Below are 25,288 nucleotides of genomic sequence, written 5' to 3' on the forward strand. Positions count from 1 at the left end.
TATGGGTAAAATTCTGTGTTTATGTAAGAACTTTCAAAGAGACTTTATGAGTATAAAGCAATCAAAATCAGTTTAAACTTGGAGATATTATAATATAAAACAGTTGTTATCCTGTCTAAGGTGAGTCATAGGAAGAGTCCAGCAAGAGTAATGTTTTTCACTAACCCCATCACTAGGCAAAGAACATACTTCACTTAAGACTCTGGAGACAAATAATCATACCATGAGATAAATTTAAGAGATTAATGAAGCCAAAATCCATTATCCGTATTTAAAAATAAAATCTGAAATATTTTTCAACAATTTCACTTGGCTTTTATGAGTTAATAACACATAATTCCATTGCTTTTTACATAGTTTCAAAATTATTATTCTATATATCATGCTTATGTCTCAAAACTTCTTTGCTATGCTCCTCTGTACTTTTCGACCCTAGAATGAAAAAGGGAAAGAAAAAGGAGAGTCTTTTTCCACCCCAAATTAAGTATTTAGGCCCAATGAATATTTAAAATTTGGAAAAGTGCTAGCCACCCCTGTATTGAGCCAATGGACACAACCTTTTACACTCTCCCACCTCCCACCTCCCTGGTGGACTGTATAACCTGCAGCTGGACACCTACTATTCTTTGGAATCCACGTTCCTACCCTGATCTGCCTTTCTGTCTGGAACTAAACCTCCCAACCTGCTTGTGGGGGTCCAGGTTTCTCCTTTTAGTACTTTTTTTCCATACAAGTGACTGTCAGGAAACCACAGACCTGCTGAGTTTGTGAAGAACATTCCCATTTAACTTGGAAAGAATAGACTCCAAAGCTGGGTGCAAGAGAGCTATATGGTACTTAGCAACACTGTTTTCATAAACATGAACGCTTTTTGCTCTGGCAGAGAATTTTCATGGCAGAGAATCCAGCCTCAGGCTTCTCAGACTGTTCCCCCTCAGGATGAGGGTGGACCTCCCTCCCCTGTATTTGTGCTGCATGTACCTATTTTAGAGAAATGTGTGTAAATACTTCTGGGGAGATATAAAATGAATATATAATAAAGTTCCACCCAGGGACCTTCACATAGAAGCAATTATGAAAGGGTCACTGAAACTATATGCAATGAATGAACTTCACCATTCATTGGTTTGTCCTGTTAACAGCTGTAAAGTTACATACTGCTATCCAGCATAGGGCCCATTGCTTCAGTAAGCTACTTAACTTCTCTGTGCCTAAGTTCCCTCATCTGTAGGATGCAGACGCTAATAATAGCAGTGTCTAGTTCATAGGTTGTAGTGAGGATTAAAGACTTTGTGGACATTAAGCACTTGGACGAGGCACCTGTTCATCATGGTCACTAAGTCTTAGCCAATAGGATTTATCATTCTTCTAACGCAGTACCTCTCAGCTACAGTCCCTTCTTCATGTCCCTTCTATAGTCCCTTCATGTCCCTTGGCTTAAAATAGGCCCTGGCACCCCTTTAACCTAGCTTCCATTCTGCTACTGCTGGAATCTTCCAAATGCAAATCTGCTCACATTATTTCTCTGCTTGGAAACCCTGGATGATTCTTCGCTGCTCAGGGAAAAAAATGCCTAAATTCCACAGGATGCAGGGTGAATCCTCCAAGATCTGGCCACAGCAATTACACTGATAAAATATGAGGGAAATCAGGGGCAGAGAAGGACCCAGAGATAAAGGCTGCCGCTAATTCAGGTCCCCAGGGTTTTTCCCACATTTACCTGTTGCCTGGAATATCCTTCATCCTCTTGTTGCCCATAGGGAAATTCCAGAATCTCTGTCATCTCTGGAAGGGATCTGTTCTTCCTTGCCTTCTTAAAAAAGTCACCCCAGTGCCTACAGCACTCCTGAGCTGGACACAAGTTACCCGTCCTGCATGGCATTCTCCTCCAGTACAAACAGAGCTACCTGAGGTTCTCTGAAGGTATCTCTGTCAGTTCTTGGATCTTCTCTACATGCCTCCTTCTGCCTAAAATGATCTTTTCCGCAGCTGGTAAATCTCACTCTCAGTGAAGCCTCTGCTGATACATGCCCTTCCATCTTCCCTGCCACAGATGGAACTACTTCCTTCTCCTTCCTCTCTTGGCACTCTGGGAACATCGCCCCAGTGTCCTTGTAACTGGAGTGACATTTCCTATTTGTGGGTGGGCCTTCCGCACTAAGCTGGCTGCTCAAGGTCTCAACAGCACAAGTACTTTATATTGATGCTCAGTGGATGTTCACTGAACTGTGCTACTGGCACTGCTCTATCATTGTCTATTCTTCAAGCTCAGGATAAGAGCTTCTTCACCCATGTCTATTTCTTAGAGGACAGAATTGGGTGGGGAAAAAGGTTTTTGGGAGCTACTGCAAAGAGATTTCATTATTACACTATTCAAAACTCAGAGGGTATGAATTCCTGGCTTAGATAGATAGAAGAAATTTTATGTCAAGATTTGGGCTCATGATATGTGGTGGAAGTTTGTTAAAGCAAGTAGAGGAATAATCATTAAATTTGGAATCATAGAATTTTAGAACAAGAAGGCTGCTCGAAGAGCCTATAGTCTAACTGCTTCCACTTGATCATCGAGGAAATACAAAGTTCTGGATCATTTCCTGGTCAACAGCAAGAATAAAACCCAGCTTCCTGCTTCTTGGTCCCAAACATTATTCCACCTGAGAAGAAAAAAAAAACTGCCTGTTCTATAAACTAAATAGGATGCTCAGATTTCATACAAGCACATACACAGTTTACCCAAGTTCTATATCTCAATGGAGAATCAAAGCTACTACGAGTGAAACCCAGGAGCATACCAGGAGACACTGGACAGTCTGGTGGCTTAGAAGCCTGAGAGCTGAGTGTGAATCCAGTCTGACACTAGCTGTGTGCTCCCAATTAAGTCATGAGATTTTGGAGGCATTTTCTAATCTCAAACGTGAGAACAATACCTCTTTTATAAGGTGTCAGAGGATCAAATGAGAATGATGGTGAGTGCATTCTGTGAACCATAAATGGTGCACAGATGCCAGTTATTGATAAAAGAGAAGAGAGGTATTAGTTTACACTAATACCTTTTTCTCAGTAGTGAAAATTAGCTACAAGTTGATTGTTCTTCTTACCTCCTCTTTTTGTGACTCTGGCATTTTTTATGTTTGATAGAACTGCACCAGTGACAAAGTAAGGAAAAGAAAGAAAAATGCGACTATTTGACTATGCAGTCAGATGTTTTCTTAGGCTCTACTGCCAGTGACAAAATACCAACATCTCTTCAAAATAAGGTCACAAGTATATTATCACTGTGTAACACAGATTGCTACTTGTATATTCAGAGACTATACCTTTCACACAAGCTTACTGTCAGTGAAGCACAGAATATTTTGAGTTGCAAGGAACATTAAGGACCATATAAATATTATGTTTCCTCCAAAGCATATCTAAGGAAGAAGTCAAACTGGGGTGGGGGGAACCCACAGGTTATAATATTTTATACTTGAACACACAAAAGTTTATTGTTTTACATGTTGTACATGACCAAAGATCGTAGATTGTCTATAAAAAAATGGAACTAGGTTTGAATGTCCCATAGGAATATTTTCATATAGTAAAATCTATTATGGGGGGCCGGGGTTGTGGGTCAGTAGTAGAGTGTTCACCTAGCACGTGAGGCACTGGGTTAAAACCTCAGCATCACATAAAAATGAAATACAGATATTGTGTCCACTTACAACTAAAGCACAAATCAATTTACCAGAGTCCGATACATTTCACACAAATGAGGCCAAAAATCTGAATTCTAAAAATAGCATTAGCTATATTTGAGTTATTGCATATATTTGGAACTAGATGAAATCGTTTTCTCTTAGCATACATATTCATATGTGTTGAACAAAATTTTAAAAATAAAGCTTTCAGCACGGGGCTTTCTATTGCTATCAACTTACATATAAATAGAACTTGTGAACATCAGATGTTTCACCCACTTTCCTTTGTGAAACATCCTTATAACATTCTCTTAATTCAGCATGTTGTCAAACAGTACTTATTAAGCACTATTCTCAGTAACTACAACAGAACAGTCTCTTGTTCTGGGTTGTAATTTGGCACAGACAACATCCACAGAGGCCAGCCCTGCAAAGGGTCTATCAGAACTGTTCTAAAGAAAGATCACAGCAGCAAGGCCCAAGAAAAAGGCACTTAAAATTCTGTACCAGTCCCAATTTAGTGTCTGTGATGCAGTAAAGGGTCCACGACACCATCACTTGGCCCCTCCTCGCCACTATTTTTATATTAACTCATTATCACTCACTTACATATTCCATTATAAATGTGCTTAGCGTTTTCCATATACTTAGCTTTTAAAAATCTGTTAACATAGCAGCTCCTACTTAAATATATTTGTAAATATGCAGTATACATTTTACATATTTTGTGAGAATAAATGCGCTTGTCTAGACAATTGACTAAACTTTATCATTATGGCACAAATATTTGCTACAGACTTCCCATCACCAACAGTGTACATGTCTCAAGGAAGGTGTTTCTCTTTTTAGATGGACTGTACTGTTCTCTGAAGTAAACAGTGATTCCAAGTGTATTCATAAACACTGAAGGGCGAACTCCCTCTGTAGTCTGCTAATGGATCAGGTCTAAAAGAGTCTCTCTTAGTGGCCACAAGAATTCCTGTTGTCTCTGTACTGCTGTACAATTGATTTGTAACAGAGAAAGGGGAGTCCGAGATGCCAAAAAGAGACAACGTGCATGAAAGATCCAAGAAATAAAAGCTACACATGATAAAGTGCTAATTTTGAGGCTGAGTGCTAAATTTGTGGCAGAGACTGTAAGTCAACAACTGCTCAGGAAGACACGTAGTCCACCTCTAGGAACACAACCAAACATCAAAGACAAGCAACACAGTCAGTCTGTACATGACATACCTCTCTCTTTTGCAAGAAGTACTTTTTCTTATCTAACCTAAGTTTCTTCAGTTCTTAGTGAGAAAGAAAACAATTCTTCACATTCTTTTCATTATAGCCCCTCACATATTTGAAGACAGTTCTTAAGTAGCCTCTTAAACTTCTCTTCAAACTAAAGATTCACAACTCCTTCACCATTTCCTTAAGAGCCATATTTTCATAATGCTTTGATTAATTCTACTGCTTCTCCATGGATCTTTTCCAGTTTTCTTTAATTCTAGAATCCAAAAGACAAAGCAAGAGGTTCAATTAAAGGTCTGCCAACAATGAGCAAAGCAGAATTGCTTTACTGTTCTTAAACACTATATTCTTTTATTGACATTAAGATATGAATCCCAGGATCTAAGGTAAAATACATACATGACAACATAAGTTTCAGCCCATGCTTCAATTTACCATGTAGTTTTTTGTTCCTTCGATTTCTTTTCCACTTCAGTATTAGAGTCTCCAAATGTACCAATGCCATTTTCTTATTCTGCAATCTGTATTTGGGGTAAAAATGGGAGTTCATAACCCACTTGAATCTAATGTATGAAATATGATATGTCAAGAGCTTTGTAATGTTTTGAACAACCAATAAAAAAAAAACCTTATACAATTACAAAAAAAAAAAAAAAGAAAGTCCTCTTTTAACTCTTGAGTTTTCACAATTTAATCAGCACAAGCAATCTGACATTACCTGAAGAGCTAACGAGTTTGACCCTTATTTATTCTGTTTACTCCTAAATTTCTATTTCTCTCATCCTACCCTGAGAGCTCCAAGTCTGGAGAGCCACAGTAACAAAGGAGATAGCAAAATAATGGACAGGAGTTTGTCACTGGTGAAGCCATGTTGCACAGGAAACACGTGCATCATTAACTAAACATTCACAGTGGCTCCCACCTACTGAGCAGTGATGATTTTCCAGGAACCGTGCTGAAGTTTTTAAAGGTCAACAGCTATATAAGCTCTTTCCCCAAAAAATTTATAGATGAGAAAAACTCAAGTTCAAAGAGGTGAGATATTAGTCCAAAGTCACTCTGTTGATAATGACACATTTGCAGAGAAAACAAAAGAGTTTTCCACATCCTTTGATGTGGAAATTGGGAACTCAATCCTGAAACAGTGATAGGAAAGGTAGCTATGGTCCTGGGACACCACCACTGTTATCAGAGGCACAAACAGAAAAAAAGCTGGTGGAAGCAACAATCCACCCACAAGCACACATGAAAATTTCCTACTCCAAGGGACTGTGTCACTGTATTCTGTCACACTGCAAAAATTAAACATGGACATATGGAGGTAAGTGGTACTCTGTATTTAAATCAAGCATCTAACCTTGGAGGGAGAGAAAACTGGCATTGAACTCACTTAGACAACTAGAATGACTCACAAATATTTCCGATTTTCCTTCCAACCATTAAAAAAAAAAATGTGACCTTTCAAAAATGCCACATCATTTACAGCTGTATTAAAGCTATATTTTCTAAAATTGAAAGTTGAATTTTTTAGGTTGCCAAAACGTTCCAACACATAACAGGAGAGAAAAGGTCCAGTGTGATGACCACAGAGGGAGGACTTCGCACAGAGTTACAGAAATGGTGACGGATTATGTAAGAGGGGAGGAAGTCATCCCTTTTAGAAAATGTAATGCTATTAGGAATGCAGTGATCTCTGAGATTCAGAGCAGCCACCTGGAGGAAACCTGTTCAAACAGTCTGACAGCTTGCAAATGAAAGTGGTTGGAAAACTATATTTGCAAGTTTGATAAATTTTGTAACCTTCCTGAAGGCCACAGGCCATTAGAGGCTTTAATTATAAGCTGGTGAATTTTAAACAGGGTATTAGAATAGATGGCTTTGGGGGGTTCTGTCAGGTTTAACCCTTCACTATTAAGTGTCACTACTCTGCCTCCAAGGGAAACTCCAGACACAACATTTATAGTAAATGTTTCAACCTCCTAGAGGATTACTCAGGAAGGACAGGTGACCCAGCAGGAGCAATCAAACCATCCTCCACCCTTTGGGTTCCTGGTTTCAGTCCTTTGCTACATTCTTGCCCTTGGTTTCCTGGATGGTCCTATACTCTCCTTTTCTGATTTAAGCTCAGGCTTGTTCTGTATCATCTGCAAGGCCCTAGCAAGCATTTGCATTTTTATTTTTTTGTCTATTTATTTATCTGTCTACCCACCCACCCACACACCCAGGACCTCATACATGTGAGGCAAGCATTCTACCACTGAGCCACACCCCCAGCCCAGATTTACATTTTAAAAAGCATTTATAGAATGAATTTTATGTTTTGTGTCTGTGTGTGGTGTATGTGTGTATGGACCCCGATTCTTCACTCGAGGGAAAAAGAAACTCTAAAATGAGGACGGCAATGATGCCTTCCTTTTATTAGCGGAGTAAAAAGGACACAGTTGGTTTTGGATCTCTCATCTACGGCCCAGATTAGTTTTGCTCTCTCCATCAAAGAGTAAATGCCCTCAACTCAAATCTGCATTCAATGCTAGACTTTTTTTTTTAACATCTGTAACAACCAACTTAATAAAACTACATATCATTCTACACTGGTTATTACAAACTTATTCCTCACAGGTCATCTGAGTGATATTCAAACTCAATTTAGTGGTTTTGGAGCCAATGGGCTACCTCTTAGGATTATTTCTCTCATGAGAATCATATATAAATAGTTCACAAACAACCTCAGCATTCTGGACAACGATGTTCACCCCCCAAAAGGACTGTGATCAATAGTCAAGACTGAATCTTTCCAGCCAAACAAATCCTTTCTTCAGCTACAGCCATAGAGTCACCTCAAAGGAAGGGCGGCAGGCCATTCGGAATTCTGTTGCCGGCATGATACTTTTCAACCCCGTAACAGAATATTTCAAACTTTAAAAGTGAATTCAAGCTGTGAAGATAGGAAGTGAGAAAAGCCAGAGAGCACTTCAGTTAGCCAGCTGCGTTTCTGGCTTAAGTCTTTGATAACATTTTAATCTAAGCTGACCAAGGACATTTTTACTTCTCTACTGAAAAGCAGTGACCCAAGTAGAGGTGAACTTTATTCTAAATGAATAGCCTTTCCAGCTCACCCCTTCCTAAAACAGAAGAGGAATGACATTCTTCTATTTTAACTGTTATTGGTCTAGATTTTACATGCAAGACAGTGAAACCAGACAAATACCTGCCCACATTCTGCACTATAGAGATTAGCTAACAGAGTTGAAAAAGACTAGAAGTCATGGTTTGTCATGGACAATCCAATGACATGAAACTGAAGTACATGATATGGTAACAACTTGATTTCTAACATCATGAAACACAATGGCTGTCATATGAATTTAAGTCTTTTCCTTTAAAGTTATCAAGCATATTGTATGTCAAATGCCATGAAATAATCACCGATCCAAAACTAAAATATTGCTCACATGTTACTACTCTGGTACTGCAGTAAGAACAGATAACAGTTATTGATGCATAGGGTCAAAGATGGTAAGTGGAAGAAACGATATTGAAATACAACTTTGCATATTGCCAGATGCAAAAATGGGATCCAAGAATCATGTTAGGCCATACTGGTGCTTCCAAGTATCTTAAAGCTGTGAAATCCAACTTTTATAATACCACACTGTCTTACCAAATGAATCTAACTATATTACAAATTATAAACATAATACAAATATATTACAAATGAATGACTTACGCAAATACACCAAAAGGGGTGGAAGGAGCAGACGCACAATAGCTTGAAAACAGTGTTTCTGACTTGATACAATAATGCTAACAAGAAAAAGACCTGTACAGAAATACTGGATTCTGGTTGCTAATTTTGTTTCTCACGGGAGTATGGGTCCATAAACCCATGGTCTGTATACACTATGGTTGAACAAACAAGCAAATATGCTGAAAGCAAGGGGGTCTCAGTCTGGCTCCGACTCTCAGGATAGTCATAGCCTGTCCAGGAATAGCCTACCCACCCTGTGACTCCACCTAATGCTGTTATAAATTCTGGATAGAATGCATGCAGCAGCATTCTGAGAATTCTAAGAAATAAGCAGTAGCAGGCAGAACAGGAAATAGGATAGGAATATGAGGAAGTGGAACATCAGAAGCTTCAAGCAATCCAGTGCAGTGGTGGTGGTGGCAACAGCTGGGCAGCTACCCCAAACCCTACAGAGGCCAGAAAGGAGCAGAACAACATTTTTCAAGTCCTAAAAGAAAAACTCTATCAACCCAGAATTCTATGTCCAGTGAAAATATCTCTGAAAAATAAAGGTAAACCCCAAACATTCTAAGATGAAGAAAAACTAAGGAAAAAAAAAAAAAAACCACCAAATCTGTCACCATTAGATCTGCTCTAAAAGAAATACTAGAGAAAATTCCACAGGCAGAACTTTCTGGGAATAGGAGGAATGAAAAAAGAACAACAGAAATGGTAGATATTTGGGTAATTTAAAAATAACATTCTTCTCTTAATTTCTTCAAAATCTGTATGATAGCTCAAAGCAAAAACTATAGCAATGCCTTGTCAATGTATGTAGGATGCTACTAAAAGAGTGATTTGAAGGAAACTTATAATGTTCAATGCTGGTATCTTAAAAGTAGACGGGCTCAAATCAACAATCTAAACTTCTACCTTAAGAAACTGAAAAAAGCAAAGCAAAACAAACCCAAGCAATCAGAAAAAAGCACAATAATCGGAGCACAATTTCTTCTTCAGTTTTAAGAAGTCAGAAATGAGAAATCAAAATTAAACAGACAATAGAGGAAGAACTCAAGCACATCTGAAATGAGCTATTTGAAAAGACAGTAAAATTGGTAAATCTCTAGCCAAACTAAAGAAGAATAATAGAGAAATCACAAAAACTGTCCATATCAGAAGCAATATCACCACAGATCCAACAGACACGGAAAGGAAACAATAGGGAGAACAACTCAAGATGTATAAATCCAACAATTTATATCATTCAGATAAAAGGACCAATTTCTTCAAAATCACAAACTGCCAAACTCACTGAAGAGGAGATAATCTAAATAGTCCTTTATTAAGAAAATTAAATTTATAGTTAGAAACCCTTCCCTTAAAAGAGAACTCCCAAAGCCCAGAGAGTTTCATTGGCATAGGCTACCAAATGTTGAAAGAAGAAATAACACTATTCCATTCAATCTCTTCTGGAAAATATAAGAGAAAGGGATAATTCCTAACTCATTCTCTGGGGCAAGCATTACCATAATACCAAAACCAAAGGCAGGAACAGGAAAAAAGAATTAGAGTAACATCCCTCATAAACCTAGAGGAAAAAAAAAATCCTCAACAAAATATTAGTAGTAATATAGCACTTCCAAAGGGAGTTTATTCCAGGAATTCAGTTTGGTTCAATATTTGAAACATAAATTAACATAATCAACAACATCAATAAAATAAAACACAAAACTCCACAAATGACTGTATCAACGGATATAGAAAGAGTACTTCACAAAATTCAACATCCATTCATGATAAAAATTTTTAGCAAACTGGGAAAAGAAGAAGACTTTCTAATCCGCTGAAGGTCATATGCCAAAAAACCAGAGTTACCATTCTACTTTGGGATAAAAGAATGAAAAATTTCCCCTTTAGTTCAAGAAAGCGGCAAGGATACCCATTCTTTCTATTCCTATACAAAATAATTCTGGAAGTTCTATCTACTGCAATAAAGGCAAGAAAAACAAACCAAGAACTTACAGATTAGAAAAGAAGAAATAGAAATTCTTCCTATTTGCAAAGAACATGAATATCCACATAGAAAATCCTACAGAATCTACGATGTAGTTTCTAAAACTAACAAGATTTGCAAGGCTGAAGAATATAAAGATGATTCACCAGAGTTGAGCAGATTCTATATATTAGCCATAAATAACTGGAAACTAATTTTAATGTACTGAGTCTGTGTGCTCAAAATGACAAAACCTTTGAAAGAAATCAAAAGATGTAAAAGACACAGCATGTGTATGGACTAGAAGCTCATTATCGTTAAAATGTCAATGCTTCCCAAATGATTTCCAGATTTAATGCAATCACAATTTTGGGTTTTTTTTTAATTATTATTAATATGTACAGAGGAAAGCAAGGTTACTAGGATTGCCAAACTATTTGAGTAAAGTTGGAGGACCTGTATTCTCTAATTTTAAGACTGGGTTGTACTGGTGAATAAGTGACCTAAGATCAGGGGAATAGAACAGAGAATCCAAAAATGGATTCCTCCAATTATGATTGATTGATTTTTGATAACAAAAGCCAGTTTCTTGTCAGAAAAAGAAGTTACCAATAAGCAACCAATAAGTAAAGGAGGAGATAAAATAAATCTTCTTGTGGTAGATATAAATCATTTATATATCACAAATTCCTAAGTTCATACACATAGATGGATTAAAAACACAGAGATGTATATATATACATATATATATAAATTTGTAATTAAACATACATATATTTTTCTTTCTTTTTTTTTTTTTTTTTGTGGTGCTGAGGATTGAACCCAGGGCCTTATGCATGCAAGGCAAGCACTCTACCAACTGAGCTATATCCCCAGCCCCACACATATATTTCTTATCTCTGCTAAGAGGTCTAGAAACAGTTTTGCTCCTGGAGCAACCCCCATACCTAAGGCCAGGATCTTCATTACAAGGAATCAGGGCTCGCTGGAGAAGTGGTTGATTTCAGGACCAGGCTGGGGAAAACAGACAGTGAGCCTGGAGCATCTCTTTTCAGAAAACAAGAAAGAACATTTTAAAAAGAAGAACGATGGAGGCCCATTGAAAGATACAGAAACCAAAAGGAGAGATTCCTGGGGAAAAGCCGGAACAAAGTAAATAGAGATAATGCTGGATTAAAAACCCAAAGAATAACATAAATATTCATGAGTCATTCTGATAAAAATTAATGATAGCAAATAAGTAAGTATGGGAGGAAAAAAAAATCTTCCTTACAGAATTTCTAATTAATAAATGTAGAAAGAATGAGAGAAACAGAAAATTGCCATCAGGACAGCACCATAAGGTTGTTACAGGCAAGATCCACAAATCAGTGTTCAAATAAGTGAGCAAAGTTTTAGGGAGAAACAGCATATATTTATGCATAGTCTCCAAGTATTCCACCCCCCCCCCATATTTATTAATTACAAAGGAAACATAGTTATTTTACAATGGCGAAATCTGGCAGAGACCATCTTGGCCAAGACATCAAGGTTATCATCACTACTAATAAGCTATACCGGGGCTGGGTTTGGCTTGTGGCTCAGTGGTAGAGTGCTTGCCTGGCATACGTGAGGCCCTGGGTTCGAGTCTCAGCACTGCATGAAAATAAAGGCCCATTGGTCACTAAAAAAATATTTTTAAAAAATAAGCTATACTGACATAACACTAAGAAGAGCCAATCAGCTCACCTCTGCAACCCTTCCTAATAATGCACAACCTCGATGCCATTAAGAGAAAACATCAGACACACCCAAGTTGAAGGATGTTCTACACAATAAATGACTTGTATTGTTCCAAAGCGTCAAGGTCATAAAAGACAAGAAGACGGAAGAACTGCCATAAATAAGACTAGGAGGTAGAACAAGGGAATGAACGCAAACTGGGATACTGAATGAAATCCTAGAATAGAGAATGGACAGTAGTGAAGAGTTCTGAAACTGAAAGGAAGTCTACAGTTTAATAATAATGAAGTAAGAAAAAATAACTTAAAATGAGAAGAGGACGTATATTTATCTATGTTCTTTTAACCTGAAAGAAGCTTCAGATTAACACCTGGTCTAAAATTCTGGCTATAAAAGTTTACAAAATTAAGAGCAAGGCCTCTGACTGCAGGCAAACATCAGTCAGTGTTCCTTCATATGCTCGTAATTAACCTGAGCAGCTAAAGTCAGATGTCATTTCAGCTTCATTCTTAGGGGCGGGCCTACATGCACGGCCCCAGTCATACTAGCTGCTTCCCATGAAGTTTGTTTTTAAATGAAAGTAAAGCAGAATAATAGTTTAAGAAAAATAGCTTATTCTGATTTGATCATTTCAGATTTAAAATTGATAAAAATCACAAGGGTGAGAGGTTTATTTACTCTGAATGCACCTATTATGACTGTGGGATGCTCACAGGGTGGCGATTCTGGAGACAGAGAAAACAGTTTTGAGTCTTAGTCCTCCCCTAACTTTAGCTGTGGGACCTTACACAAGCTTGATCCTTTAAGTCAACAGATGCAAACCCTACTTTTACGGTTATCCCAGAATTAGCTGAGAAACTACATGTACAACTCCTAACCCAGGATCTGCACAGGATGAGCCTTTAATACATGGGTTGAGAGAAAGCAACTATATCATGTGCTTATTCAATTCACATGTAGATTTTAAACCTCTGAGTGCTGATAGGTAATCATTAAAATGACAAAAAAAAAAAAAAATGAAAGCTGGGCAACAAACAAGTCTAAGCAACCAAAGCAGTGTTACCATGAAGAGAGCACCAGGCAGGCCAGCAAACAGGAGTGTGAGCTGTATTTCCACTGTCAGTCAGCAGTGACCCAGAACCCTGCATCCCTACCTGCTTCCTCCTGCTGACCCTTCTGTCACAGGAAGGGGACAGCATGAGATCATCTTGGTGCTTTCCTTCCAGCTCCAAGGTTCAGAGAGCCTAGCATGCCAAACTGTACTGGGTACTTGAGAAAGAGCTGAATAAGAAAGTCATAAAGGGAGAAAAATTGGGACTGCAATTAGTTCTACAACAGAGAAGAGGGAAAGAAAGAAGGCAACCTGATGGTCTCTCCCAAATGCTTTGGTGTCTACAACTTCCGGACCAGAGATGCATGCCAGTAGAAACCAACTTTCACTTTCAAATGGTTAAAGTTCAAGAACTGAATACCAGAGATGATGAACGTCAAAAGACAATGATTAAACCCCTGACACAGGCTGCCAGGCTAGATATCCCGAGGCAGCCAAGGTAGATCCACCTCTGGGAGCAGTGACAGATTTTCCTATAGACGGACAGCATACTAGGAGGCTTCCAGACCCAAGAAGACAGAATGAAATCTTAGTCACTCTTTCTACTTTCTTCTTAAAAGTCCAATGTAGGAAACAGCAAGTGGACATTTTAAAGAATGTCTCCATATTCAATTATTCAGAAATGCATGTTTACGCAACTCCTACACTCTTTGCATACTTAAACTGGGCAAACTGGTGCTTACCCAAAGCAGCATTACCTTCGTGTTTCATTTAAAAACAGTTGAACTGGCCTCTTGAAAGTGAGGAGCTAATGTCTAATAGTTCAAAATAAGCAAGACCCAGAACTTTCAGCTGCTATTTCTACTCTCAGCAAAAATATAAGGGAGAAGAAGGCCTTCAACATACAAGTAAACAGATAAACGTAAGAGGCTTTATCTGGCAGAGAAGGCGTGTTTGCTCTGGTTTAAGGCTAAGCTCCCATGCAAGCAGCAGACTCCGGATCACTGTGAATTACAGCTTCAATCCGTGAACTTCCTTCCACAGGTCTTGCTAAGCCCTCACACTTTCCTCACCTTGGCCGCCTGCCTGACTCCTGGATGACAGCTAGCCTCTTCCCGCCGCCCCTTCTGCCTAGAGGCAGCTGAAGCCTGATCAAAATGACTCTTTGCAGGGCAGGCTATGAATACCAGGAACTGCTGAGAACAAGAGGACATGGAGTTGGGGGGACGATAGTCCTCCATTCTTTCCAGACTCAGTGACGAAGGAGAGTCAACAACAAAAGCATGTCAAATCCTCATTCTGACCAATTAACACCTAAACCCCCAACCCAGGAACTCTGGCTCATTTACAAGTTTATAACAGGACTTACCTTTTACTTCTGTCTTTGGGCAATTACCTAACCACTGATGAAATTCTACCTTTAAGATGAAAGCTAGGGGCTGGGGATGTGGCTCAAGCGGTAGCGTGCTCAGCATGCCTGAGGCCCGGAGTTCGATCCTCAGCACCACATACAAACAAAGATGTTGTGTCCACTGAAAACTAAAATAAATAAATAACTCTCTCTCTCTAAAAATAAATAAAAGGCACTTATTTTAAAAAAAAAAAGATGAAAGCTATAATACTACTTCTTTTCAAGAATGCTTTCAAGATTATATATGATTGTCAATAAATATTTTAAGGAACTGTCAGTGAACCAGTGTTTAACTTCTCATGGTGGCTAATTTGGAAGCATGTTTCAGAGACTGAAGGAAGGTGGGAGGGGATGGAAAGAGAAGCAGCCCAGCTTTGACTTCTGTCCCTCCACATACTCCCATGAGCAAGACTATTATTTGCAAGATCAAGAGCTTAAACAACCTGATTTCAGAAGATTCTCACAGCTTTCTGGGGATAGATACTTTTGCCCCTGTTTGATAGACATCAAAACTGAGTTTGTGGAGGCTTTGCCAGGCGCTGGGAGGCAGGCCAGTAGGGATTCTAAAGCCTACTTTCCTGGCCCTATAGTTACGTCTTCTGTTATTTAACATGAGGAATTCTTTCCCAAAAAAACATGGGGGTGGGGGACAGAATTACATGAAAATAAGAATTTTGGTTCTATGTTAGGCTGATATCAGATAAGCATAAAACTGGCTTGGGAAAAAAGCCCAAAGAAGGCAAACCACATAAGGAGAAACTTTGTCACTGCTGAGGTTAACTGACTTCTGATAAGGTAATGCATCCTTCCAGAGGTCTCTCCCATCCTATAAAACCTCTCCAGTAGAAAAGGATCCAGCGGATTTACAATCCTGCACGTTGGCTCTTATCCTGGGTCACTTCTGGATAAAATGAAATGGAGAAAGCAGATGAAATGTTCTGGTTGCAAAACTAACAAAATGACCAAGTGACCTTTAAAAAAATTGTTTCTAAACTTTAAAAAGTACAGAGTTACTTCTTGATAGGAATACTGGAGGTCAGTAGTTGACACAGCTGAGCAGGGGTAATGTTGGAGAGAGGAGCCTTACCACCCATTGGTCCCAGCCCACCTCCCTGTAGACTCTATGAGCCGCCAATCTCCACTCTGGAACATGCATGTGTACACACACACACCTGCACACACACCTGCACGCACACGCGCGCACGCACACATACACACCACACCTATATTTACACTCCAGTAAAGTTCTGTGCAGAAGAAGGTACTTCCTGTCCTCCCTCCTGCTACAGGACTCCCAGGCTACATTCCTCCAGTAAGGAAGCAGCTCAAGAAATTCTTTGATCTTTGCTGTGCCGTCAGCATGGGCCACCTGATGCAGTTTCTGCATGTCTGTTCTACTCTCCTCTGCTTCTACCCAGTTCCCTACTTACTGATGATATTGGTCATTTGTTTACTTACTAAATAATTTAACACAAATAGTAGTCACCAGTATATCACTGTTTTAGAAGCTCTATAGATATTAACAAATTGAACTAAAAAACCCGACATGAAAACTATTATCCTTACTTTTTTTGCATGAGGAAACTGAGGTTCAGAGAAGTCAGGTAACTTGTGAGATCATATAGCTTCCACATGGCTACAAAGGGCTTTTGGCACCTCTCTACTTCAGGGTATTCTAGCTTCAGATTCCAGGACTATTGATATATCCAAGTTCAAATTCTCAAGAGAGAATTAACCAAGCAGTCCTATTTCATACTATAATTAGCACAGTGCTTGTACTCTGTTATCATTACTAATAATGAGCACGAGCACATTCAGGAACTGTTAATGATGAGCGCTTACAGGTGATGAAGTTCAGAATTCTCGGCTTTTGATTTTGTTTCTTCCTTTACTATTACAGTCATAGTAAATAGTACTTTACTATTATAGTACTCTGTTTTGGTTCCATGATGAATCTCCAAAATTGGGCTGTATCTCACAATCACTGCTGGCCTGATGCAGTGGTAACAATCCTCATTGCCTCTGTGTGCCCATTAGCACTTGTGGAAGGGGTGTCAGACACTTGGAAGAAAATCCTGAGAAAACAGTGGCATTCCTAAGACATGCTGTATCAACAATTCTCTTGATGGAACAGAAGACCATACTGTGTTGGAAAACATGGACCTCTATGGTGGAATGGGAAAATGCGGCAGAAGAACACAGCTAGGAACATAAAACAGCCTTTGAAACACCTTATTTCATTATACGAGCCCTAGAGTGAAGATCTTTGTGTAAATAAGTCTAGAAGTCTCAAAGAGCTAATTATTTAACATGTAGAAAATAAAAGCTTAGGTAATTAAAAGCACCATAGTGTATTTGGCATCTTTTTTGTTTATTTGTTTGTTTGTTGTTTCTTGGCTATATATAAAATAATAGTGTCTGTTAAACTGATGCTTTCTTCGGACTTAATAAAATATAGAATTTAGCATCAAAACTAGCAGACGCTGTCTCTGGAACTCAAGCACCATCAGGAATATAGCTCCTGCATTTTCTTGGAGAGGGAAAAGACCCTCTAAAATTTCACATAGGAATTTGGATTCTGCATGGACGGCCAGCTAGACTCCAACAGCAACCAAGTTCTTGGCCAAGTGCGGATGACAACCCGACTTAACAGAGCTGCAGATGTGAAGACTGAGTGATCCACCCGACAAAGCACTTGCCTGGTTGACAGTGAACGCTCAACAACTGTGAGCCAGTCCTCATAGACAACCATCCAGAAGGCACAGCTTTCGACTATGGACGGTCAAAACAGCAGAGGCATAAAGCTGCTACCTACGGTGCTCAGGCACACAACCAGGACTTCCTCCGTGACCCATGCCTCTCTGCTCTCCCAGACACAACATCTTTTAAACATGCAGAAGCATCCCCTCATACCCAGAAACAAAAGCAGCCCTACTACAGTTTTACTTCCCCTCTTCTGCAATCAGATCTGAATCTGAAAGGGCTCCTTCTTTAGACACAATCCAACCCACTCGGCAATCTCTCCACACACAGCCCACCCTCTCCACCCGCACAGAAAGAAACGTGCTCTTAAAAATTGCACTGGAGAAACAATGTGCCAATATTTTTGCTTGCATTCCAAAATACAGCAAACTTCCTGTCCCTGCTGCAGCCAACCCAGCCCCCCAGAAGGTCACAGTGGAGACACTTGAAGCAATTCACAACTAGCCCCAGAATGCAGCCCCCTGTGGCTGAAAGCTGCTTCTGTCACATTCCAGGCAGGTGCAAATTGCCATTTCTCTTTGCAGAAGAAATCCTTCTGAAGTGCTAGAAGCCCTGCCAAATACTAAATTACTGAGCTGCTACATGAAAATCATTATTGATCTACCTTTGAAAAATAAAATTTATACTGAAAATCCATTGTTCTATTTATTACTGCTAAGTAAACTATTTTATGGTTTTATGTAAAGTCCACTGCCACAATGGCAGTATCTGTCACATAATTCTCAACTTTTACATTCATCAGCATCAAGTGTGAAACTACATTATTTGTAACAAAATAATTTTTAACAATCTGAACAGCTAAGTATACCAAAATAATAACTAAGAATAGAAACCAATTTATGTGACTTCAATGTAAAAAGTCCATTTCGGTTTCTTACTCAACCTGGGATGTGTTCAGGGAACGGCAGTTCTTTGAAATACGAAGCATATTTTAAGAAATTTTGACATCTTTAAGTTTAAAACACGCTGTTTATGAATGGAGCAGTGTCATTGAATGCTGAGCTAAGCATATGAAAAGACCAGGAAGAGCATCCAGTTTTAATGAAAAATTTAAAAATAGGTGACTTTATAATAAAACTGTCCAGCATATTGCCAGATGAGAACAGACTGAGAAGCTGCACATTAGACTCTGGAATAGATGTTAATCTTCAGCACCAACAGCATATGGGATGCGATGGTTTCCAAGTCACCTGCACATCTTAAGCTTTTGCCCTCTACTCAGTAGCTTTATTCATTGTGCAGATAAGAGGCTGTTGGGAAGAGAGATGCTTTCATTGAAAGATCCCAAACAAATGTTCTCAGAAAATGAAGATATTGTTCTAGAACAGAGACCAACTGTTCAGGTTAACAGAGCAAGAGCCTTCAGTAGTACACTGACTTGTATTTGCTACTGTAAAAAAGAACATGTGTATTCTTCAACTCACAATAGCATTGGGTTAAAAAAAAATTGAAATTAATAACTCTGTCAGTAACTAGATTCCCCCTAAATGATCAAACACAAAAAGAGTGAAAAACAGCTTTTTTAAAAACTTTTCAATTCATGTGGTTGAAACACTTGAAATACTTTAAAAATAAAACAGAAAATACAAATAACTCATCACCAAACAGTAATCTTTATAAAAATCAATGTGAAATAGAACAATGTGAAAACCAAAACTATACAACTCTTAGAAGAAAGCCTAGTTAAAGTAAAGCTTTGTGACCTCAGATATAGCAATGGTTCTCTTTTTATGTAGGACACCAAAACATAAGCAAGATTTAAAAAAAAATAATAATAGGTAAGTTGACTGTGTCAAAATTTAAAAATTTTAAAAATTTTAGGCTTCAAAGGATGTCATCAAAAAGTGAAAAGTTAACCCAGTATTTGTCACATAATTCTCAACTTTTACATTCACCACCATAAAGTGTGGAACTACATTATTTGTACCAAAATAATTTTTAACAACCTGAACAACTAAGTATACAACAGGAGAAAATATTTACAAAACATTTATCTGACAAAGGGCTTGTCTCTAGAATGTACTACGATCCCTAACAAATCACAATAAAAAGGTAGATAACCCAATTTAAAGATGTGCAATATGAATAAACGTTTCTCCAAAGAAGATACACAAATGGCAACATGCAAATAAGAAGATGCTCAACACTATCAGTCATTAGAGAAATGCAATAAAACCCACCATGAGATGCTACTTCACACTTACTGGGACAACTGTAGTAAAAACAAGAGACAATAAGCATGTGTAGAAATGGGAACCTTCATACATGATTGGTGGGAATATAAAAAAGTTAAGACACAGTGGAAAAAAGTCTGGAAGTTTCTCAACATAGTTAACTATTAAACATAGTTATTATGACCCAGAAATTCCTACCAGTGTATCTATAGAGATATGAAAACAGATGTCCACACAATACCTTGTACATAAATGTTCATATTAGCAGCATTGGTGGAAAACAACCCTAATACCCAATAACTGCTGAATGGAAGAACAAATAGGTTAGATCCATGTAGTAGAACATTATTCAGCCAGGAAAAGGAATGAAGTATTGTGATAAGCCACACATGATGAACCTTGAAAACATTTGGCTCAAGTGAACCAAGAGCAGTAACAAAAGGACATAAATGTTATGATCCCATTTACAGAAAATGTCCAGGATACGAAAAGGCATACAGAGAGAAAAAAGATTGGTGGTTACCAGGCAGTAGGGAAGGCGGAAATGAGAAATAACTGGAAATAAATACTTATGCTAGTGATAAAAATGTTCTGTAATTAGTAAAAATAGTTATATAATTCTGTGCACATACTAAAACCTACTGAATTGTGCATTTAAAAGAATGAATTTGTGGTATATGAATTATTCCTCAATAAAGCTGCTCATAAAAATAACTTTTAAGCTACTGTGTGTTAAATACCATGGACCTCAGAGTTAGGGGTCTCAAGTCCTGGCATGTCTTTTCCCAAAAACTATGGTTCTTCAGCCTTAGTTTCCATGAATATGTTATCTACTTGGCTTGCGTGCTATCATACAAGGCCTTCTCTGACTTCAGTGAGGTGAGTTTATGATCACACCACAAAGAAGATATCAAAACACAGCAACAATCCCACTACATATTTGAGAAACAATAGAAATTTCACATTCTGTGCTGGTTTAGGTAGCATCACATGAGACATAATCATCAAGAGAGTTAATACCTCCAAAAAATAAAAGGAACTGCAGGAAAACCAGCTGAACGAGGCCAACCTGGAATCTCCAACACTCAGTAGTGCCAGGTCCCACCCCAACTCTTTTCAACCAGCCCAGATGAATTAACTCAGCACTGGAGAAGGGATCATCTCTTCTTCTAGATGAGTTGGTTCAAAAACTTACACATTGAATGCATATATTGTTACAGCACAAACATTTGAAAGGGTAGGACTTTCAAAGATGAATAGAAGACCACATGTGGGTAGAAAGTATTTGAGAGACAAAGGAAAACACAGCTGGCCCTCTTCACCTGCTCAATCCTCTCTGTCCTTCAAGACTCAGCACAGTAACTCTTCCCCCTGGAAGCTTATCCCACCTTCCTTCCCAGGCAGTCCGGATCTGTGGCTGGCCTGACATTTCAGAATGTGTGTCTGTGCCCACAGACATGCACAGGTAGATGAAAATGTCAGCCACCTGGGGGGATCTCCACCCTGATGCTCACCAACAACTTCAGCTCACTAGGTCCAACCTCACCATCTTGTTTCTCTGCTACCCACTGCAAAATTGCCCTTTGACTCCTCATTTTAGAAAAGGACATCACCATCTCTAAGAATAATGGATACAGGTAGAAAAATTCGACACATCTGTAAAACAATGAATAACAGAACTGTTAAAAGACATACAGCTTTTGTTCAGGATCAGACACATGAAAAATCCAGATAACTGCTATAGAGCCTTCTGAATACCTTTCATGAATAGAATAGAATTTATTCATAAGTCCCATACCTGTGAGCTATGTGTAAAATAGCTCATCAGAAATGCTGCCACTCAAAGGGAGTGTGGGAGGAATAGATGAACTCTAGATAGGTCAGAGAGGGGTGGGAGGGGAAGAGAGGGGGCACAGGGTTAGAAATGATGGAATGTGATGGACATTATTATCCAAAGTATATGTATGAAGACATGAGTTGATGTAGATATACTTTGTATACAACCAGAGATATGAAAAATTGTGCTCTATATGTGTAATAAGAATTGTAATGCATTCCACTGTCATATATAAAAAGAAAAAGAAAAAAGAAATGCTGCCACTCAAACAGGGTGTTATATTTCCTCAGAGCCCTATTCACATTATTATTTGGAGAGAGAAAAGAAAATGAATAGCATAAGTGAAAAAAAATCTTGTCAAAATTATTGCATATGACAATATTTAGAATTCATAAATTAATAATTTCTTGTCATTGAATACAAACCAGAAATCTTCTGATGAAAAATGACTACGCCTAGATGAATGGCTGAAGCTTCAGTGTCCTTGTTCAAACAGCCAAAGTTCCAAGTGTAAATACGATTTGGTTTGTTTTGCAGAATTATAAAACTCAATTAATCATCTCACTGTAGCATGACAAATTATTCCTACTTCTTAAAAAGTTTAAAATCTCTATAGTAAATCACAAACATTTAATTAGCATATATAACAACCCCAGAATCAAACCATATGGTATTAAGCTAAATTCATCTTTCTAGAAAAAAAAAATATAAGGCAATAGCAGCATGATAGAAACTACTTTCACAAATTATGACTTCAGTAGCAAAATCATGTTATTCCAGGAAATGTGATGTTAAGGTAAGATGTATGCTGCTTTTCAACAGAAACGCTCTTAAATTTGAATGATCTTCTGCCACAAGGGTACTACAGCCTTCAAATTAATTTAAATAACAGATGGGGACTCTGAAACAAGGATACACAGAGCTGTGTGGTAGAAATCTCTAATGACATAAACACCGTAGCGATTATTTCTTTTAAAGTGTAGGGAGTTTTGATTACTAATACAAAGTAAATGGTAACCAAAATATTCTCTCCATTTCTTGGACAGCAACTTCCTCATTGTGAGTATGTGCAAATAGTTCACCATGGTTCCATCATTCAAGGCTATTTGCTATAACAAAAATTTTATTTGTGCAAACCAGGAATCCCGGTGTTCATCTCCATGTTATTTTATTTAGTCATCACAGTGAAACAAGGAGGGAGGTACTATCTCCACCTATAAACAGAAGGCCCCTATAAGGTGTCACCCAAACTAGGGCATTTCCAAGAATGGTAGGAGAGCTCCAGGAAAAATGACACTAGGACCAGCAGTGCAAACAGGGGATCCCGGGATTCCCCATATGATGAAATAAGTTCAGAAAAGTTCCTTAATCTCTCAAGTTCGCACACAGGGACAGGAGGGAAACGGACATCTGCCTGCAATTCAAAACAATAAAACAACTTCCCAGACACACAAAAACCAGGAGGAAGCTGGGGATGTAGTACCAGTGTCTCTTTCTTTCACAATTGGCCACAACTGTCGGCTCACTGATGGAATTTGTATGAAGCTTCCTGAACTGATTATGAACTGATTATTACTGCTTCTTCCATGGACGACTTTTCCCAAATCCTCTTGCAATCCCTTAATTATGCTAGCTTAAAAAAAAAAAAAGGTGGGTGTTAAATTTTGAAGGCACTGAGAAGATAAAACTGAGTAGAATAGAAACAAAAAAATTCAGCTGAGTCCTGGTGCGTGTTATCAGGCACAACCTCCAAACAGTAACTGGGCAGCAGTATCTTATTAAGGGACATTTACTGTATATATCAATCCAGCAGGCTCAACTGCCACAGCCATCAATGGCCCTGATTGTACTGTATACACAGAGAACACTAACTGCACGGGACTTCACTGCTTTTAAAACTATATATGCTGTTCCTATCACAAGCACACACAAACAGCAGTTAAAACTGTTTCACAGCAACTCTCACCGTCTAATTTACATTCAGAAGAAAGCTGTGAGTGGATTTCTGATAATTCATTTACATTTACTACAAAAATTATCTCCCATGGCTTAAGCTAAAGAATCTCTGAATAAAATATTTCCTATTGCTAAATTTAAGACCAACTTTTTTTTCTGGTTGGAAAAAAAATGTGTGTAGATACACAAACACACACACACTTTTGTATGTGTGTGCGCACATATATTATATATGTGTGTTTGTGTATATACATATATATCTAATAAAGATATCAGTTAAATTACCTATATAAAAGTATTCAACTAAATTGTTTTCAAATTTCATCTTTGCATATTTAAAAGCTTATTCAACAAAACACTAATCAAATAAATGTCTAAATAATGGTCTTACTGATATCTGATATAAACTCCCTCACTCCATATTATAAACAAATTTCCTCGGCTTTGTAGAAAAGCTAAGCCTCATAAATACAGATTTTGTGTGTGTGTGTGCTAGAGCTTGAATCCTGTCTCATGCATGCTAAACATGCACTTCACCACTGAGCTGCATCCCAGCCCAGGAGACAGACATAATGCAACTTTTTCTTTTCTTACATCAATACAATGGCACCATCTAGAAAACTGTACCATGTTTGTTTCACAGGAAAGCAATAAATGATGAATAGTTATCTCTCTCAATTGGTATAGATTTAATTTTCCTTCTTAAATCTTTCAAATCTACTGGAACAGTTGTTAAAAAAATGATGTAACTCTAGTAGTAAAACATCAAGTGCTAAATTTAAAAACCTCTAAGGCCTTACATATCACAAGCATGTTCACAATTTACTTCTACAGACAACTCTCAGTCACACTAATGAAAGGATGTACCATGGATGACCCAAGAAACCACATAATTTGAAGTTCTGTTGTTGAAATTCATTTTATGTTATTATTGGAGTGGTTTTGGCTTTCTGGCTCTATGCTCTGTAGGGTTACATTGAATAATTTAGCTTGTAACAGCTAAGAATACTGTGAGAAGTCACCAGAGAGCCTGGTCTGGGATGAAAATTATGCTATTTCACAGATAATAAGGACACAGATAATAAGGAATTGCCATACTGAATTTCTAAAGAGTTTTATTCTGGGATCTCTCTTGCCCCATTTTCTTTGAGTTCATTTATTAATGAGCATACATGAGTCTCATTTAAATCCATACTGGTTAACTTTGCAGGGTTTACAGATATCTAACTTTCATCCATGTAAATGAACACTGGTCTTCAAGGACACTGGTTAAGAACAGATGGTTTAAGATGAAGATTGGTGCACTTCTTTTAAGTGCAAGACAGTCAAGATTTTAGGCTTGGGGTGGGGGGCGGTTACACATTTTCTGTCACATCTATTCGCTTCAGCTATTATAGTCCAAAAGCTGCTATAGACAGTATGTGAACCAATGGGCATGCTATTTTCTAATAAAATCTCTTTTACTTCACCAGGCAGCAGGCCAGATTTGGCCCATGGGCCATAGGTACCAACTCTGATTCAAGGTAAACTCATTGCTGTTTGTGGGGGGGGGGGGATGACTTGAACCAAGTGACAACAGATTTGTGTGAACTGGAGAAACCTCTCACTTCCTATTCCAGGGCACTATCACCTTACCCACATACTCCACCCCCACAAAAATAATCACTACTTGTCTAATAAACTGAAGATTTTAATGTAAAACAATAAAGCTAAAATAAATAGTGTGTTTCTTTCCATTCTT

General features: G+C 38.2%; 1 protein-coding gene across 5 annotated transcripts in view; it reads right to left on the reverse strand.

Moving 5' to 3' along the window:
- Garem1 (GRB2 associated regulator of MAPK1 subtype 1) overlaps positions 1 to 25,288 on the reverse strand; it is a 192,790-nt gene that overhangs the window by 145,251 nt on the left and 22,251 nt on the right. Inside the window, exons 1-2 of one of the 5 annotated variants that reach the window (XM_058573956.1) lie at positions 5,349 to 6,987; positions 4,914 to 5,169 (exon numbers count right to left, since the gene is read on the reverse strand). The exons of 2 other annotated variants lie outside the window; for them this stretch is intronic. Coding sequence is in view for 1 of the 3 variants with exons in the window: in XM_046428380.2 (XP_046284336.2) it covers positions 5,349 to 5,463 (115 nt within the window). In the remaining 2 variants the exon portion in view is untranslated. Of the gene's footprint in view, positions 1 to 4,913; positions 5,170 to 5,348; positions 6,990 to 13,509; positions 15,868 to 25,288 lie in introns of those variants that run through there. 2 more of the 5 variants (XM_058573957.1, XM_046428380.2) reach the window with 2 other exon arrangements.

The sequence above is a fragment of the Marmota monax genome, unplaced genomic scaffold, assembly GCF_021218885.2.
Source record: "Marmota monax isolate L192 unplaced genomic scaffold, Marmota_monax_Labrador192_F-V1.1 WCK01_AAM20220418_F8-fsc00031, whole genome shotgun sequence".
NCBI classification, from domain to species: domain Eukaryota; kingdom Metazoa; phylum Chordata; class Mammalia; order Rodentia; family Sciuridae; genus Marmota; species Marmota monax.